At 37.5% G+C, this 18730-nt stretch overlaps 1 protein-coding gene across 4 annotated transcripts in view; it reads left to right on the top strand.

Annotated features, from left to right (window-relative positions):
* The window catches only part of AGTPBP1 (ATP/GTP binding carboxypeptidase 1), a 61579-nt gene that overhangs the window by 6166 nt on the left and 36683 nt on the right, over window positions 1-18730 (top strand). For 3 of the 4 annotated variants that reach the window (XM_064176421.1, XM_064176420.1, XM_064176422.1), the window contains exons 3-15: window positions 1802-1927; window positions 2950-3020; window positions 5259-5389; window positions 5913-5980; window positions 6382-6445; window positions 6788-6934; window positions 7198-7329; window positions 9159-9252; window positions 10646-10683; window positions 12178-12386; window positions 12837-13014; window positions 17008-17105; window positions 18123-18239. In XM_064176421.1, coding sequence (XP_064032491.1) covers window positions 2989-3020; window positions 5259-5389; window positions 5913-5980; window positions 6382-6445; window positions 6788-6934; window positions 7198-7329; window positions 9159-9252; window positions 10646-10683; window positions 12178-12386; window positions 12837-13014; window positions 17008-17105; window positions 18123-18239 — 1308 coding nt within the window. In that variant the 5' untranslated portion in view covers window positions 1802-1927; window positions 2950-2988. Of the gene's footprint in view, window positions 1-1801; window positions 1928-2949; window positions 3021-5258; window positions 5390-5912; window positions 5981-6381; window positions 6446-6769; window positions 6935-7197; window positions 7330-9158; window positions 9253-10645; window positions 10684-12177; window positions 12387-12836; window positions 13015-17007; window positions 17106-18122; window positions 18240-18730 lie in introns of those variants that run through there. The other variant, XM_064176423.1, reaches the window with a different exon arrangement.

Below are 18730 nucleotides of genomic sequence, written 5' to 3'. Positions count from 1 at the left end.
AAGCACTAGGTCCACACATTGGTTAAACACCTTCCGGGATGATGACTGTCTGTCCTGGACAGACTATTCCAGTGTTTGATAACCCTCTCTGTGAAGAACTATTTCCTAGCATCCAGCCTGAACCTCCTCTGGCCCAGGTTGTAAGCATTTTCTCCAGTCCTGTCACTTGACACTAAGGACAAGAGGCTGCCCCCTCCTCGCTCCAATCTCCCTTCACGTAGTTGTAGAGACCAATGAGCTGTGGCGACATCAGCCTTCTCTAGACTGAACAACCTGAGCTTCCTCAGATGCTCCTTGTAGCCCATTTTTTTCCAGACTCTTCACCAGCCTTGCTGCCCTTCTCTGAACGCGCTCCAGCACCTCAAGTGTCCTTCCTGTAATGAGTGGCCCAGAAATTAACACAGTACTCAAGGTGTGGCTGCACTAATGCTGAGTTCAGGAGGATGATCACCTACTTCTTCTGGCTGGCCACACTGATTTTGATACAAGCCAGGATGCCATTGGCTTTCTTGGCCACCTAGATGCACTGCTGACTCACAGTTGACTGTCAACACATACCCCAAGGTCCCTCCTAGAGTGGCAGCTTTACAACCACACATCCCCAAATCTGTAGCTTGCCGTGGGTTTGTTGTGACCCAGGTGAAGGACCTGGCACTTGGCCTTGTTAGACACCCTACAATTAGCATTGACTTGTTGGTCAAACTGTCCAGGTCCTACTGCAAAGTCTCCCTACCCTCTAGCAGATTGGCACAGCCAGCCAGCTTGGTGTTATCTGCAGATTTACTGAGTTTGCACTTAATCCTCTCATCCAGATCACAAAGATATTGAAGAGGACAAGCCCCAGTACTGAGCCCTGGGGGACACCACTAGTAACTGGGTGTCTGTCAGACTTGAATCCATTCACCACCACTTACTGGGCCCTGCCATCCAGCCATTTTTTAATTCAGTGCAGAGGACACTTAGTCCAAACCTTGTGCCATGAGTTTCTAAAGGAGAATGTTGTGGGAGACGGTGTCAAAGACTTTACTAAAGTCTAGGTAGATGATGTCCAAGGCACTTCCCTCATCCACTAGGCAGGTCTCCTTATTGTGGGAGGAGATGAGATTAGTCAGACAGGACCTGCCTTTCATAAACCCATGATGACTGGGCTTGACTGCGTAATTGTAAGTGTTGTGTGATGGCACTCAGCTCCATGACTTATTCAGGTTAGACTTCTTCAGGTTAGACGATGTTTTACATGCAGAAGAACTGGTGCTAATTTACCTTCAGACCACTGGCAGGCAAGTGACACTAAATGTATTTAAAAAGTATGTCTAAACTGAGACTAATGCACCTTCTGCCTTTAAAATTCTGTCAACTTGCTGAATTGCTGATTGATGTGTTTCTTTTTCTTTTTTCCCTCTGCTCATTCTCAGGTTTTTTGTGTTTTTTTTTTCCCCAGAAGGTTTTGTCCTTTTCATATATGTGCATCTTTTCCTTTGATGTGTAGCATTTGCACACTAGTGCTTACTGAAGTACTTTCTGACTAATTTAAAGCAATACAAGTTAAGACCTTGACGTTCAAGATACAGCTGGTTCCACTTGTGCAGCAATTCAGTGCTCCACAATATGTAGACACTACCGGCACTGGCAGGCTATTCATTATCTGTCTGACAGTACATCAGTGCTGCAAGCTAAAGGACACTTGGCAACTTGAATTGAAGAATCTATTTTCACACTCAGCCCCTCCAAGTAAAACTTGCAACTTGATTCTAGTGATCCAGATCTTATAACTACTTTAACTATTCATTTTCTTTTAAAGAAGTTTGTACTTGAAGGCTACTTGGACAAATTTTGGACACCTCTTAACTTGAGTCAAATTTGAATTCTTGTGAATACCTAAACATTTGCTTCCTGGCTGCTGGGGAAAAAAAAAATCTGTTTTCAGGTAAGGCTGGAAATAAGCTTGCTTCATACTTCATCTACTTTAGGCTTTTAGTAATTGCAGAGTGATATTTACGAGTAATAAAGACTGGATTTCTTCATACTGGAAAGTAGGAATTTTTGAGAAATCTTGCAAATTGTTCCTTGGGAAAATGGGGAGAAAACTGCCTGTGTGTGCTTGACTGAGTTTCTTGTCTACATTTCCAAAGATAACAGGTGCTTTATCTACTTCATAACTTCTTCATTCTCATCACTCATCTCTTTGACCATCTTTTTCCCCCATTATTCTGTTTTCTACCTTAAAACTAACCACGTACCCTTTGTGGACACTTTTTTTTCACAGTGGAAGTACGTATCACTCATACTAGATCTCAAATGTAAGTACTGAGGTTCAGTTAGTGGTCCTGTAGACCGCAACCTTAATTGCTTGGAGGCACTGTTTGAGGAAGCAGTGTGCTCTGAGGACACTATGCCCTTAAAAGGATAGGAAAATTGAGTCCTTAGCATGATGTGGTTTCTGTCCAAGAAGAGTATTCAGGTCTTGCTTAAATAGGAACACCAAACTCTCCATGTTTCTCAATGTGCCTCTCTAGTCCTACTTACCCTATAGATACTTATTTCTGGATGCCATTTCATGTATATTGTGGTTTATCACAGCACTGTCAAGTAAGTTTCAAGAAGTGTATTTAATGACTTCAAAAGTTTTGTTCAATGTAGTTATATCCTGGATGTGAAAATATTGTCTATTAAGTAACTATTTCTGTTTTATTAGGATTAGACTGACTGAGCTTAGTAAAACTGAATTATAATGCAGACTCCTAGTCCTTACTTAAACTGCAGTAGTTGTTTTAAAAGCTGGATTAGATAGATTGAAGCAAAAAGAACTTGTGTCAGTATTCAGAAATGCAATTGATGCAAATTGACTAACTTAGTATTTCTAATGTAGAGATACCCAACATGGTAATACCATTTTATCATTAAAGAACAGATGATGTTGATAACTGGTAGTTATTTAATATCTTCCAGGTTATCAGAGATGGTGATTTGAAGAATCAGGTTTCCGATATGAACAAAGTAAAAACATCATCTGAAAAAAGGTAAATTTAAAACTGTAGTGACTCTTCAACATCAAGCTATTTAAGATTTGTCAAAGACAGTCTTTATGTTAATAACAAGATAAATAAAATATACATTGTGGGTCTCTAGAAGGATGTATAAGTTGATGTCTTGAAACCCTGAATGAGTCAATATTGATTAGTCTAAAGTAGCTTCATGCTTAATCACTTCCTAAATTTGAAATTTTCAGTATGTTGAATCATAAAATGTCAGGGGCTGGAAGTGACCTCGAAAGATGATTTAGTCCAACCCTCCTGCCAGAGCAGGATCAATTCATTCAAATGTTAAACATATATTAAATTTAACTGGAAAAAGTATAATAGCATGATTTTTTTTCCAAAATAAAATTATTTTTGAGGAAACTGAAGGGCAAGTTTATCACACTGTATAAGAAGCCATGAATTCTTCATAAGATGTATGTCATTCTCCAATGGTTCTGCAATGCAACACACAGCCAGGACAAGCGAGAGTTAAATGACAGATTCCAAGAGTTGAAAAGTTGTTATTTTCATGATAATTTGTTTTATTACGTGTGACAGGCAGCAGGTCTGTTAAGCATCAGGAAACTACTGAAAGGCTTTCAGCCTAAAACAGGTTCAACCACCTCTTTATCAGATTAAAACCAGTTCTAAAGGTGGCAATACAGGGACTTACAGCTTCAGTCTTAATTCTTTGAAATACTAGTTATTTTCTAAATGAGTGGATGATTCTCTAAATGAGTGGATGGGTTTGCATGACGGATGTGTTCTACTGTATGGATTAATTTTATGTCTTGGGATGGATTTAAAATTAATTTGAAATGCTTGCATGTAGAATCACATTTACTTCTGCTGACTTTAACAGTGGAACATCTTACCAGAGACTGGTTGTTCCTATTTGTGTGAGAGATGGATAAAAATACTATGTTTAATTTTTAGTTCCTTGGGCATTGTGATAATCAATGTCAAACTCTGTCAGCAGCGGAAATCATGCTAAATCTAACACATAGTGTATACTGTAACAAAGAATATTGGATTTTTTGCAGAGTGAGGGAGAAACAATACAAAAAATTCCAAGTTAAGACAAAAAAAGGGAGATGAGAATTTACTGATCAAAGTCAGATAATCGTAATACAAATGCACAATTACCTTAGTGTTTTTTTCAGAAAAAGTGCAGAAGAAAGCAAACTAAAAATACAAGTCAGAGAACTACCCCTCCCTGTCCTGCTGCCATCTCAGTGGAAGACAGACAACACTCAGATCCACAGTACCCAAAAGCAGCAACCAGAACAGGAAGCCTCTCATGGTAGAATCGCAACTTCATGCCCCATAATACTTTGCTCCAGTCAGCACTTCGATCTTGAAGCTGGCATAAGGCTGAATGGTTTCAAGTAACAGCAGCAGATTAAAGCTCAGCCTATGGCAACGTGAAATACAAATCAATGAGCAACATTTCGTTGTTGTAATAAACAAAACTGACATTACTTATGAAACTAATGTTACACATTTTAGTTTTACTGCAGATAGAGAAATAAGTTTGTAAAAAGATTAATTGTTGATTGTTACAGGACTCCAAAGATACAAAAGGGGAAAGTTAAGGTAGTTAATCACTGGAAATCATAATTTCCTATAGTAAATGACATGACTATAGTTCAGATGTTAAACCTTTGTTAAACAGGCCAGAATAGTCTTGTGTTCAAAATTACTGTAAACTCTGATTATAGCTTTGGACAGCTTCTGAAGTTTTTTCTTCAAAATTATATTATTTTTCTTCATCTGATAGGTGCTAGTTTGTTCCCTTCAAGAACGATATTATTTTCTTTCTCTTGCAGAACACCAGCTGGCATAACAAAGAGTCTTTGGGACTGTAGCCAGTTTTTCCTTGAATGGCAGGCTTCATACAGTGTCTTGGCATTTAAATTCTGTTCAATAGAATTTAGTCTAATTGACATAAACAATTTTTGTACCTGTATCTCGATTTTATTTGATGCAACCAAACTCCCTGTTTACGGTTGCTCTTGGAGATACTGCTGTATATCATAAGTCTGCTGCAGTGCAAGCTTTACAAAATCTTTTAAATCTGCCAGAATTAAGGAGAATTACAACTGTTTTTCAATTGAGATAAAATACAAAGGTGTATTAGCTAGTTCTCCTACTTGGACATGGAATTTCTGTTACTAGTGTTTTTTTCAATGGCATCTAGATGGAAAAGTGGATCTAAAAAGATAATCTCTCTTGTAGTGTTTCCACCAGTTCTCGGACTGTGTCTCTGCTGTCACAGCTGGAGAAGATCAATTTGGGCTCTGTATTAGGAGAAGCAGACAGTGCCAGATATGTCACCTCAAAGATCCTTCATCTGGTTCAGAGTCAAGGTAAATGTTCTGTGGTTTTGGTAGTTTTCATTTTGAACTTTCCTTCTGGTGTTTCTTCCTTGCTGGAAGGAAATTCTCTCTTTTTTTTTTTTTTTCGTGTGGTGAATTTGAGTATCCATCCATTTTTGTCACTTTTTCTCAAAAGCACCTAAGGCCATATTTAGTGCTATTTGGTGTAGTACTGGTAATGCTGTGTGCATTTTGTATTGTCAAACAGCTATGATTTAAGTAATATTTCACAGTATATAGGGGGCTGTGTGTGTGTATGTGTGAGAAGTAGAAGCATCTGGAAGAGAGGGGCTTTTGTGTTTTTTTTTTTTTTTTCCTACGAGATGACAAGATTGAACAAATGATATAATCACTTAAATATTTTACTTAGTTGCTCTTAAAAATCTTTCTTTTTTATTAGGTTTTTGTGTTTGCAGTGTAAATTTTGTGATTAATCTGTATATGATCACTTCCCCCCCCACCCCCCCAACAAGCTAGTACATTAAAAGAGAAATGGTGTTTTTCTCACTGGCAGAAAAAACCAGGAAGGAGATGACTTCTAAAGGTTCCAATGGAATAGACATAATCCTGGCAACCCTAGAGGTAAAACATTCTAATATATGTGCCTATGGGTACATGGCAAGTTTTTCTTGTATTGTTAGGTCTGATGTTAGTAAATACTTCATTATCCTGCTTGCTTCCAAAACTTGCATAGGACTGTAATGATTAGGTACAGTTTTGAAGTACATAACCCAGTGAAAAATTCTCTTCATAATTTTCAAAAGTGTTAAGAAATTGTTTGTCAGCTATCAGTTCTAATTTATATGCCATCTTACAAACTAAATTTCAATTAGTTTTGTGATTAATTCAAGCTGCTCATGAGATAGTTAGCTGGGTGGTTATGTATTTAGTTCTATTTGATTTAATGGTCACAGTTTCTGTGAGCTTTAAGTGTCCAAACTGCTATATTCTAAATTAAATAAAGAATTCTTCTTTTATTGCAGAATACAAAGGATCCTCAAACTATTTTAAATATACTAAATATTCTCATTGAGGTAGTCTCAGTTGGTAAGTTCATTAAGGAGCAATTTGTGATTATATGCCTGTAGTCTTCTGCAGACTTTTATGGGTTGGGGGATTGGGTTTTTTTGGTGTTTATATGGTGTTTTTGTTTTGTTTCTGATGTTGGCTAAAGTTGATTTGGATGCCAAATGAAAAAAGCTGATGTTACCCTCCAAGTAATTATGCAAAAATAATTTTGTGCTGCTATAAGTCTAGCATATTCTTGCATAGTCAGTCACATGTGAAGAAAATGTTCCTATTCTAATGACTTTTTTTAATGATAGCTGTAGCTTAGATAACTAATTGTTCTTTTGCTTTTGGCGATATCAGTTGAATTCTAATTTCTAGGTGGGGGTCGGAGAGCAAATGTCTTAGTAACTAAAGGAGGGACACAGATCTTACTACAGCTGCTTTTGACTGCCAGCAAAGACACTCCACCAAATGAGGAATTGATGGTGCTTCTTCATACTCTTCTTGCAAAAGTTGGTCCAAAAGGTGATAATGGTGTACTTAAGTAATATATCTTAATGCTTCACAGTTTTGTAATTGAAACTTAAGAAAAAAAATTTGTATTGTATAAGCATCAATGTACTCAGAATTGGTAGGGGAGAACAAAAAGAGGAGTAGAATAGAGAGGGAAAAATGGTGAAAAAATGATTGGCTGAGTTGACATTATCAGTGAAAGGAATTAACTGTTAACTTTTAAAAATAATAGTTTCAATATTAATGTGATTGATCATGTATTTTTTTGATGTTAGACAAAAAGATTGGCATGAAAGCAAGAATTAATGGTGCCCTAAACATAACATTGAATTTAGTGAAGCAGAATTTGCAGAACCACAGGCTAATATTGCCATGTCTTCAAGTATTAAGAGTTTACTCAACCAACTGTAAGTATCACAGATAATTGCTTCCTTTCCAATATGATACATTTTTTTTTTTAACTTACATATAAATGTTGGATATAAATGCTTGTTTAATGTTACAATATTTGATTATTTTTAGCTACGAATTTGCTTTTATATCATTAGCTTAAATTCTAATAAAAGCTGTGTTGTTTGTACTTCTTGAGTATCTTTGTTTTTAATTTTGCGTGTGTGTCTGTTAAATAGTTGGGGGAGCTTTAACCAGTGTGATTAGATTTGTGGAATTCTGAGTCATCTTACTCGCGTAAATGCTTATGCTTTGAAATATAAACTAGAAGTGATAGCGTTTTGCTTGCAAAAGCAATTAGAATTCAATGTAAGCATTGCTACGCATGCTTATAGTTGGTGTGATTTTTTGCTTTTTGTTACTTCTTTCTTGCTAATTTAAAAGTTGGGTCACACTGGAAATACTTACTTACTTAAACTTCCCCTTATTCCTTGTGCTGAAGTGCCCAACTAATATTATTTCACAAGAGCCTAATTCGTTGTTTGTGCAGGCAATAGGAAGTCAGTGAAAATATTGTGATTCTTGCTCTGTCTCTGCTGCTGGTTGGATGCTCGCAAGTTTTCTTTCCCTTAAATAACTGAAATGGAAAATATAACCACATTGCTCCAAGAGAATTGATTTGATGGTCTGTAAGGTTATGTTTTCAGGGTGCTCACATGAGTACCTAATTCATAAAGTTGCAAATCTCTTAAATTGTGGAAGATTTATTTTTATTGAGCTGTTTGGTAAGGAAGTAAAATACTTCTAATTAGAAAAGTTAAATACAGAGTTAGATAGCTCAGCTGAAAACTTACTTCATCCTAAAAACAGAATATTGAGCAGAGCTCTGATTTAAATTCTGCTTAGATCAATTTTATCTTACCATATTTCCCTCTCCATATAAACAGAAAAAGGAGTAGCGTGTTACATTGTGGTAGGCAGTACTACTTAGATTTGTGTACAGTTGCTACTAGAATAGAGTCCAAACTTTTCTTAGATTCTAGCAGTGCAGTGTTGCTGCTGCTATTGAAATTGCAGCTTGGTTTCAAGTACAAATTGTATACTAATAACACCATTTGTTATGTTTAAGTCAGTTCTTATCTGCTCTCATACTGCTTTGTTGGAAGTGCATGTTGTTAAACTCAGTCAGGAATTGAGTTTCATTGCATGTTTCAGCAGTTTAACTTTTCAGTGACCATCAGACTTGAGCCATGTATACATCCAGTGAGTGTTTCTCAAGCAAGCTTAGGCCTTAGCATAATTTCTTTCAATTTGTTCCCTTTGAAATAGATTATTTTTGTAATTATTTTTCTGAGAACCTATATGCCTAATATGTATCTCAGCAAAGCTTATTCTTACTGGCATTTTCAAATTTTTACAGAGAATGCTTGGTGGACATAGCTGTTTATTCCTATAGGAAGGGCAATAGCAGGTCATGGCACTTCCTAGACTTGAAAGTTCAGAAACTTTCCTCTGTTGATAAACTGAGATATTTGGCCTTTTTTTTTTTTTTTTTTAAAAAAAAGGTATTTTAAAGATACATCTTAATACCAATGGAAGCAGAAGCATGCACTGGAAGTACTAAGTGATTCTATTTGTAACATAATACTTTTTCAATATTTATCAGGATCAGGTTATCACATTGTGTGCAAAGTTGTATCTGCTTGTCACTGTATGTCTTAAAGCACTGCTGTCTAACATTGCTTTGTACTTTGAAATTAATTCACATGGATTTTTAGTTTGAGCATATTGATATACTTATATCTCTTTTGCCTGCCTTAAAATGGATTGTTTTTAACTCTTCCAGCTGTAAATGCAGTGTCCTTGGGAAAGAATGGAGTAGTAGAACTGCTATTTAAAATCATTGGCCCTTTTAGTAAAAAGAACACAAGCCTTATGAAGTAAGCAAAGTCTCTTTAATACAGTATACCAGAAAACGTTAGATAAGTTTCAAAACTTTGAAATGAAAGCTAATGTTAGAGAAAACAAATAGAACTTGTGTTTGAAAGTTAAAATGGGTAGAGGTGGGAAGGAGAATCACAAATCTGACAGTTTAATTTTATGTGGTAGACTAATGCAAAATATTTGAATATCTAGTCACAGTACTGGTAAAAGAATATAAGGGCTATTTTTTGCCTTATATTCATGCATGGAAACTGTTCAGTGATTAATCCCCAAATCAAGACAAACAGATATAAGCCAATTTAACAAATTTAAAAATTACATCCTTTGTGTTTATAACCATATTATCTGTACTGTTATTATAGACTCAGAGTGAAAACATGTAGAAAGCACCATCAATACCTGTCTATCTACTGTGTTTAAAAAAAAAACTGTACTTTGAAGTGATGACATTAGATCCCCTCCCCACCCATGCTGTTTTCGTTTTCTTGCTTTTTTAAAGTGAGTTTAGGGATAAAATAGGTAAGTTGATCTAACTGCCACCTTTTTGAAGTACATACTTGTGGGAAACTGAACTTTTCATCTAGTTAGCAAAACAGTCTTGTGTTGTTCATATATTAACTTCAATCTACACACACAAAAGTAACACTTTTTGTATGTATGTTACTGGAGTTTTTGTATGTTACTGGAGTTTCCTTTTTTAAAAAGTGCCTTGTCCCTTTATGCCTCAGCTAAAATTAGGCATATCAACTTACTATCCTGTGATGTGAGTAGTCATTATCCTTGTTTATGGTCTATGGTCTAAGACTAAATGTGTGGTGTCTGTTTTTGCAAAAGGGTAGAAATCAGTATGTATTTCTAGTTTAAATATGTATCTTCTAGTTTTACATCTTGAGTTAATTGAGACAAAGTTTTTGTGTACAGGAAAAATGTTGCACTGATAATTACATATTGTAATACAGATTGGTGATCAGTACTCCTCAGTATATTCATACACCACCAGGTTTGACCTACAGTTTTCTAAAATAGCGTCCTTTGCTTTGCAGAAATATTTGTTCTGTATAAAAACCATGGTATCGTCCAATAAGTATGGTCCATAAACATTATGATGTCATTTTATGTATTTTTTTTTCCTTTGCAAAGGCTGAAAGATTGTATAGCCATTGCATCGATATTTTTAAAGTTCATAATCAGAGTTGAAATTTAGCAGGCATGAATAGTATTTTAGTAAAACCATATTTTAAAAACAAAGTCTGTGACACAACACAACCAGAAAAACATGAGGATAGATGATAAATAATTCTATTAGTGGTAAATATTTTGGTGTATCTTTTCGGTATTGTAGATTAAGCTAACTGGTTGTTGGTTTGACTTTTCTTGTTATGTTGACAGGGTTGCTTTAGACACACTTGCTGCGTTGCTAAAATCAAGTAAGTGTTTAACTACAAGAAACTAATTGTCTAGTTGAAACGTGTGTGTGTGTGTTTGTTTACACACACAGAGACAGTGAGACTGACATTAAGTGTGTGGCCACAACAGAGTCAAGGCTAGGAGAAGCAGAAGTAAGGCTACAGTTTTATCTGCGTTCTGTGGTTCTTCAATGTTTGTGTGGTATATACAGATATGTTCAGTAAGTAAGTACTGTTTTTTCAATTACACAGCAGAAAGGCTATGCTGCTTCTGCAGAACTGATGTAGATCCAAGGTGGAGAAATAACCTTTTACAATCACGTTAGCCTTTCAGTAAAGGACACCTATAGCTTAACTCCTGTGTGTCTTCTGTACACATGTATAAACATTGGAAAATATCTGTTGGATGGCAGGAATAAATACAGGGTTTCATTAGGTACCTTTCTCAAAAAATGAAATCTCAGGTTCTAATGACAGGTCTGTCAGAGATGTTTTGGAGGTGTAAACAAGAGTTAGGAAACGGTGATCTGTACCCACACGCCGGCTATCTTGGCCAGCAGCAGTGGATCTGGATGAGTCTTTTGTACTGTGATTGTGCTGACAAGGAATTAAAAACTCATGCTCTCCAAACAGTTTTATAAAAAGTACAGTATTCCTACTCAGTTAGTGGAGTTGGATAAGAACAGAAGCATGATTAGATTTGCAGCAAACCATTTTAGCCAAATTACAAGAAACTCCTATACCAAATATTGGAAAGGACTGAGTTTTCTAGTGTTTGATCAGTCTGCTACACAAATCTCCAAGGTATTTCCTGAGTTTTTTGTTTCTTCTCCAGAAATGTAGAAAAAGAAGTATTTTAAAATTATTGTCAGTATTCTGTTCTTTAATGCTTGGGAAAGAACTTAAGTTGCCAACTTAAAATGTGTGTTTAAAAAGTGTATCTTTAAAATAAGAGGCCTTATTTATTTTGAGATGTCTTATTAAATTTAGAGGAGCTTAGGTGTTGTAACTTCACGTACTGTCGTATAAGTAAAGCTTTTCATAAAAATAATAATCTCTGTTGTGTAGAGCCCAGTTCTCGTGCTGATTACCCAGAATTTGGCATAGAGGTGTTTTAACTTTATAAAAACTGAGCAATACTTGCTGCAAAACTGTATGGTTTGCAAGCAATAAGAACCTTGTTTCAGATCTTTTATTCACACAGTGTGTATGGATAGAGATAGATATGCTTTATATAAACATTATGTTTAACTTGCTAGCTGACAATATCTTTCATGGCATTTTAAAATATTTGTACATTATTATTCTGGTAAACCATGAGAATTGCATGCAATGTTATTCTGAAAGATGCAGTGTAGCCTACTGGCCTCAGTTATTTCATCATCAGTCTATTAAATGTGGCTTAATTACTGCTTTAACTGAAACAGTTCAGTTACTTGGATAAAATACTAATTTTGCATTGGTGCAAAAACAATTTTAAATTTTCTTTCCTAACTTTTTTTTTTTTTCATAAAGAAACAAATGCCAGGAGAGCAGTAGACAGAGGATATGTGCAGGTGCTTTTAATGATTTATGTTGATTGGCACTGCCATGATAGCCGACATCGATACATGCTTATACGGAAAGGAGTTTTGCAGTGCATTAAAAGTGTTACAAACATCAAATTGGGGAGAAAAGCATTCATTGATGCTAATGGAATGAAAATTCTTTACAACACTTCACAAGTAAGTTTTCTGCAGTTGGTGGTTGTGTTTTCATTGTGGTTTGTGTCTCTTTGTCTTGAAAATCATATCCAGACTCAGTTTTTTGTTGTAGTTCTTTTATAGTATTCATGGTCACTTCTCATTACAGGGGTATGGACTGTTTTCTGTATTTGACTAAAATAGAGCGAAATAGTACAGAGTTAAACTAGTATTTGCTATTTCTTGGCTGTGACTGTCTTGGGGAGGGGACTGTTAAACTTTGAGGCTTGGTTTTTTGAAAAACATGGTGAGTTGGTAAATGGTGAGTTGGTATGGTATAAGTTCTAGCCTTCAAAGGAAATATCAGAAAAATTTATTGTAAACATATTACTGTGCTGTTAGTGAATTTTAGAAATCTGTAAACCAAATTTTAATTTGACTGATAGTTTGAGGAACACTTCTCTATTGTCTGTGTTATTTTCCTGTAAATAGGAGTGCCTTGCAGTAAGAACTCTCGATCCGCTTGTCAACACATCCAGCCTAATAATGAGAAAATGTTTTCCTAAAAATCGTCTTCCTTTACCAACTATTAAAAGTGCTTTCCATTTCCAACTCCCAGTTATTCCTGCCAGTGGTCCTGTGGCTCAGCTGTACAATTTGCCTCCTGATGGTATGGTCATTTTCTAACGTTTTGTCTTTGACTTTGTCACTTTGTGTGAGGTGGAGTCAATTGCAGTTATTTGTGTTCTCCCCTAAAATCTCGACTCTGAGACTCAGCTAGGGAAGGCTTTTGAGACTCATAGTAGGGAGCACTAATTTCTAATGTCAAGTTTTAACTGATGAAACTTCTGTCTACATGTGTGTTTAAGTTTTAGGTTTTATCTCAGAAACAGGAACTAAAACTTAAGTGTGGAGCGTAGGCTATGCATGCTCCTCTACAAACTTAATTGGTCTGTATAACTCGCATACATTGTTCCAGGTTGTAATAGGTTAAACCCTGAGAAAGAGTTAACCTATCTGTTCCCCCTACCAACAAGTGAGGGAAAAGTAACATACAAAAAAACTCTGGATTGAGATAAAAAGTTAAGATAAGACTTTACCAAATAAATGAGATAATAATACTAACATGCATAATTAGCTTAGCCTACTTGCAGAAAAAGCACAGTGAAAAGCAGAGCTGCTTAATTGGATTGTGGCAATCTCAAGGCAGCTCTTGTTTGCAATGCATTTGAATGGTGCTTTGTGGGAAATAGATTATTCTACTGTGAAGACTTTTCATTATTTTTGATTATTAATGTTTAATACCTTTTCATACAATGTGAAACAGCTTGGTACCTTGATAAGCAACTAACTGAGCTGCTGTCAGAAAGTTACTCTGAAACAAAGAGGCAAAATTAGTGTTTTTAATACCCTCTTACTTATAAAATATCATTAAACAGAATGTAATCATAGTCTCAAAGAAGACAGCTGTCTGGATTTTGTATGTGTCAGACTTGAAGTGCAGACTTTTAGAGGTTTTGTCTTCATAGTAGAAAATATTTAAAATTATGTTTAAAAATATCCGTAATTGGAACCTCTACTTAATAGTGATACTTTTGGTGCTTAATAATACTTAGAAACTTCCTATTCCATTGAAATACATTACTCATAGTTTTGTGGGATTGTTTTTTTGTGTGGTTTTTTGCTGTCTTTCTTTGTTTTAATAGGTTTGTTTTGTGTTTGAAAAAAGGAAATAGGTTAGATAGAATTGTTTTTAAGGAAGAAGTCACTATTGAAAGGTATGGGGTGGGTACACCTCTGTCTTTATTAAAAATATAATCTTATAGTTGAAATTGTAAAAGCAATATGTGAAACACTCTGAATACACTAGAAAATCAGTATAATATGTAGACCTCTGAGTGAGCTTTTTACTGAGAATCAGTAAATTTACTGTGTAGAAAAAAAGCAACACCCTCATCACTAAAACGGCATAAGATTTCTACAAAAAGGCCCTTTTTGCTGCTAGTAGGCAGTGTCTGCCAGGAAAGTGTCTGCTGAGCCCCATCCTCTTTAACATCTTCATAGATGACCTGGATGAGGGCATGGAGTCAGTCATCAGCAAGTTTGCAGATGACACTAAGCTGGGAGCAGATGTGACTGGATTGGAGGGCAGAAGGGCTCTGCAGCGGGACCTTGACCGCCTGGACAGATGGGCAGAGTCCAATGGGATGGCATTCAATAGCTCCAAGTGCAGGGTGCTGCACTTTGGCCACAACAACCCCATGCAGAGATACAGGCTGGGGTCGGAGTGGCTGGAGAGCAGCCAGACAGAGAGGGATCTGGGGGTACTGATTGATACCCGCCTGAACATGAGCCAGCAGTGTGCCCAGGTGGCCAAGAGAGCCAGTGGCATCCTGGCCTGCATCAGGAATGGTGTGGTCAGCAGGAGCAGGGAGGTCATTCTGCCCCTGTACTCTGCACTGGTCAGACCACACCTCGAGTACTGCGTTCAGTTCTGGGCCCCCCAGTTTAGGAAGGACACTGAGATGCTTGAGCGTGTCCAGAGAAGGGCGACGAGGCTGGTGAGAGGCCTCGAGCACAAGCCCTACGAGGAGAGGCTTAGGGAGCTGGGGTTGTTTAGCCTGGAGAAGAGGAGGCTCAGGGGTGACCTTATTGCTGTCTACAACTACCTAAGGGGTGGTTGTGGCCAGGAGGAGGTTGCTCTCTTCTCTCAGGTGGCCAGCTCCAGAACGAGAGGACACAGCCTCAGGCTGCGCCAGGGGAAATTTCGGCTCGAGGTGAGGAGAAAGTTCTTCACTGAGAGAGTCATTGGGCACTGGAATGGGCTGCCTGGGGAGGTGGTGGAGTCGTTGTCCCTGGGGCAGTTCAAGGCAAGGTTGGATGTGGCACTTGGTGCCATGGTCTAGCCTTGGGCACTGTGGTAAAGGGTTGGACTTGATGATCTGTGAGGTCTCTTCCAACCTTGGTGATACTGTGATACTGTGATACTGTGACAGATGGGCAGAGTTCAATAGGATGGCGTTCAATAGCTCCAAGTGCAGGGTGCTGCACCTTGGCCACAACGACCCCATGCAGAGATACAGGCTGGGGTCGGAGTGGCTGGAGAGCAGCCAAAAAGAGAGGGATCTGGGGTTGCTGATTGATACCCACCTGAACATGAGCCAGCAGTGTGCCCAGGTGGCCAAGAGAGCCAGTGGCATCCTGGCCTGCATCAGGAATGGTGTGGTCAGCAGGAGCAGGGAGGTCATTCTGCCCCTGTACTCTGCACTGGTTAGACCACACCTTGAGTACTGTGTTCAGTTCTAGGCCCCCCAGTTTAGGAGGGACATTGAGATGCTTGAGCGTGTCCAGAGAAGGGCGACAAGGCTGGTGAGAGGCCTTGAGCACAAGCCCTACGAGGAGAGGCTGAGGGAGCTGGGGTTGTTTAGCCTGGAGAAGAGGAGGCTCAGGGGTGACCTTATTGCTGTCTACAACTACCTAAGGGGTGGCTGTGGCCAGGAGGAGGTTGCTCTCTTCTCTCAGGTGGCCAGCACCAGAACGAGAGGACACAGCCTCAAGCTATGCCAGGGGAGATTTAGGCTCGAGGTGAGGAGAAAGTTCTTCCCTGAGAGAGTCATTGGACTCTGGAATGGGCTGCCCAGGGAGGTGGTGGAGTTGCCGTCCCTGGTGCTGTTCAAGGCAAGATTGGACGTGGCACTTGGTGCCATGGTCTAGCCTTGAGCTCTGTGGTAAAGGGTTGGACTTGATGATCTGTGAGGTCTCTTCCAATCCTAATAATACTGTGTGATACTGTGTGTGAAAACCAGTTAATAGCCACTTCTGCGTCAGCTCAATTCCCCGTAGTCTTGTATAAACAACCAATTTCCTTCCTCTGGTTTTCTTTTGTTATAAAAGGAGAACATCCTAGATCATTCAGTATAGTGCAGTTCTAAGTCAAGTAGAAATTGCTCTACTACTGTTCAAATAGTTTTGTACACCTGAAAAGATAACATCTTGCTTTGTGTTTTGTGGATGAAATTTAGTTCCCTCTGTCCACACCGAGGAGTTACAATGACAACTCTTCTTTACTATTTTTCATACTGGTGGAACCTGGAGTGCTTTGTTTTGTTTCCCCACCCACACCTTTTTTTATTAGCTCCATTTAAGCAAGACAAAAAACGTGAAGAGTGGCGTTTTATCCTACTGTGTTGAGACATCATTTGGGGGTGGGGAGGGGATGTGGTCATTTTTACTTGCTTTGGGAAAATGTGTCAGAATAATCTCATTCTGTGATGAGATTTTCTTGACACATCCACATTATAAAATATTTCTGGTGTCCCTCTGCTATCTTGCTGGGGTTTTTTGGGGGTGGGATTGTGTTGGGGTATTTTTTGGCTTTGTTTTGTTTGTTTAAATCAAAGATCTTAGTTTTGGCTTAAAACTGGAGGAAAATGTAGTAAATCAAGTAGCAGTATTATCAAACAAACATATTGTAAATCTGGTAATGGTAATTAATTTTTACTAGTTGCCACTAATTGTTTTCACAATATTTTTTTCTTTTTTTCACCTACCACTTAAAAAAGAGTAAGTCTAGAAGACAATTTTTTTTTTTAAGCATTATGTTGGATTAGGTGTGTGTATATATATATATAATCTACTTTGCAAAACTTTTTTTTTATTGTAGTGGATGATGTACTAGATGAAAGTGATGATAATGACGATGCTGAAACAGAATCAGAAATTGAAACTGAAAATGATGATGACAAGGACCAACAGTTTAAGGTTGGTATGAGACCAAATTAACAGGCAAGAATCAAGAATGATAGGGTATTAATTTCTGAAGTTCCTTTAATCATTTAATAGAGCTCTATGTTTTAGGTGTTAAAAGGACTTTGAGGAGGTTTTCAGGGCAACCTCTAAAATTAAAAAAGCTTTTGCAACTTAAGGACGGTGAATGCTACTTGAAAATACCAATCTTTGTTGTTTGGACGGCTTCAGGATTTTTATGATTTTTTTTGTCGTGTTTGATGTCTCTCTTCTACAGTGGAATGTAACTCAAAACTCCTCTGTCAGTGTTCAGTTCACAACTTGGATTTCTGTCAGTCTGCTTTTCCCACGTGTGTTGCTAAGGACATAGAGGCTGCTGTAACTTTTTTCCTGTCGTTCTAGACTAGAACTGCCTATGTCGCTATTTAAGCAAGGTAGCTTTGAAGTTCAGATAATTGTAGAGGCAGAGATCAGATTTCACACTGTTGTGTCGCTTTAGGAATATGGTAGGCTTTACAGCTGCCAGTCAGAACATGGAAGGAAATTTGGTCAGAACTAACTTGTTCTATATACTAATGTTATACAAAAGTCCCCTGATGGTAGTGTCGGATTCTGTTCAAGGCTTTCACGACGTGTGGTGAAAGGAGTATTGTCCATAGAAACAGTTATTTCTATGTCCCTGCAGTCAGTTGAAATTCCCACATTCCAGATTTCAATAGTTGGACTATGCACAGTTGTGACATAGAGTGAAGTCTGGTATCTGTGCATAATGCATTTGAATGAAAGCAAGAAAACTGAGGTGTTAGTGACGTTTTGTTAAAGTGGGGGCTTTGACATGCTAACAAAACTAGGGTGCTTAAACCTTCTTGGTGAACAGTACAATGCAGTGCTACTTCTAAAATGCAGATAGTCAGCTTTTAAAGCATGACTATGTCATATAGTCATACATGTTGTAAGTAAAAAGTGAATGCAGTTGTTTTAGAAGTTCACTAATTCTGGATGCAAGTTTAACCTGTTCTGGTGCTCTTTCAGAATGATGATATCGAGACTGATATTAATAAACTGAAACCCAGACAAGAATTGGGAAGATCCATAGAAGACCTGAAAATGTATGAGCAATTTTTCCCAGAACTGTCAGAAAACTTTCAGGTAAAGTATTTAATTCCCAGGACATTCCTCACCATGGCAGATTGACTTGGAATGGAGTACACTGGAGCATTTTCTTAGGGGTTAACAGTTTTCTAGCCAAGAAATGAGTCTGTAGTTCTAGAGCTACCTATGAGAGTGCTGTATAGTGAATTACTTAGTTACACATTCTGGGTAGCTTCAGTCTATTTAAGAGGGAGATTGTGGGCCAGATACAAAGGAAAATGAAATTCTGATGTTGGTCTTGCCCACACAGAAAATAAAATAAGAAAGGATATTAGATTTCTGACAGTTTAATTGTATTAGATGTGGTTCAAATATTTGGGAAATTTCATGGACTTAATAATTTATTATTGATTAGCTACTTGTTTGTTGCTTTGATGCTGTCTTATGGAAGTTGAAACTTCACTGCTGTGTTTGTCTAAGTTTAAAATATAATTACTGTCATATTTTAAATTACACTTTCTTTAGATGTACAAAACATCTCAGAATCA

This window comes from Pogoniulus pusillus, chromosome Z, assembly GCF_015220805.1.
Source record: "Pogoniulus pusillus isolate bPogPus1 chromosome Z, bPogPus1.pri, whole genome shotgun sequence".
NCBI lineage: Eukaryota > Metazoa > Chordata > Aves > Piciformes > Lybiidae > Pogoniulus > Pogoniulus pusillus.
This window is presented reverse-complemented; position numbering and strand designations above follow the sequence as displayed.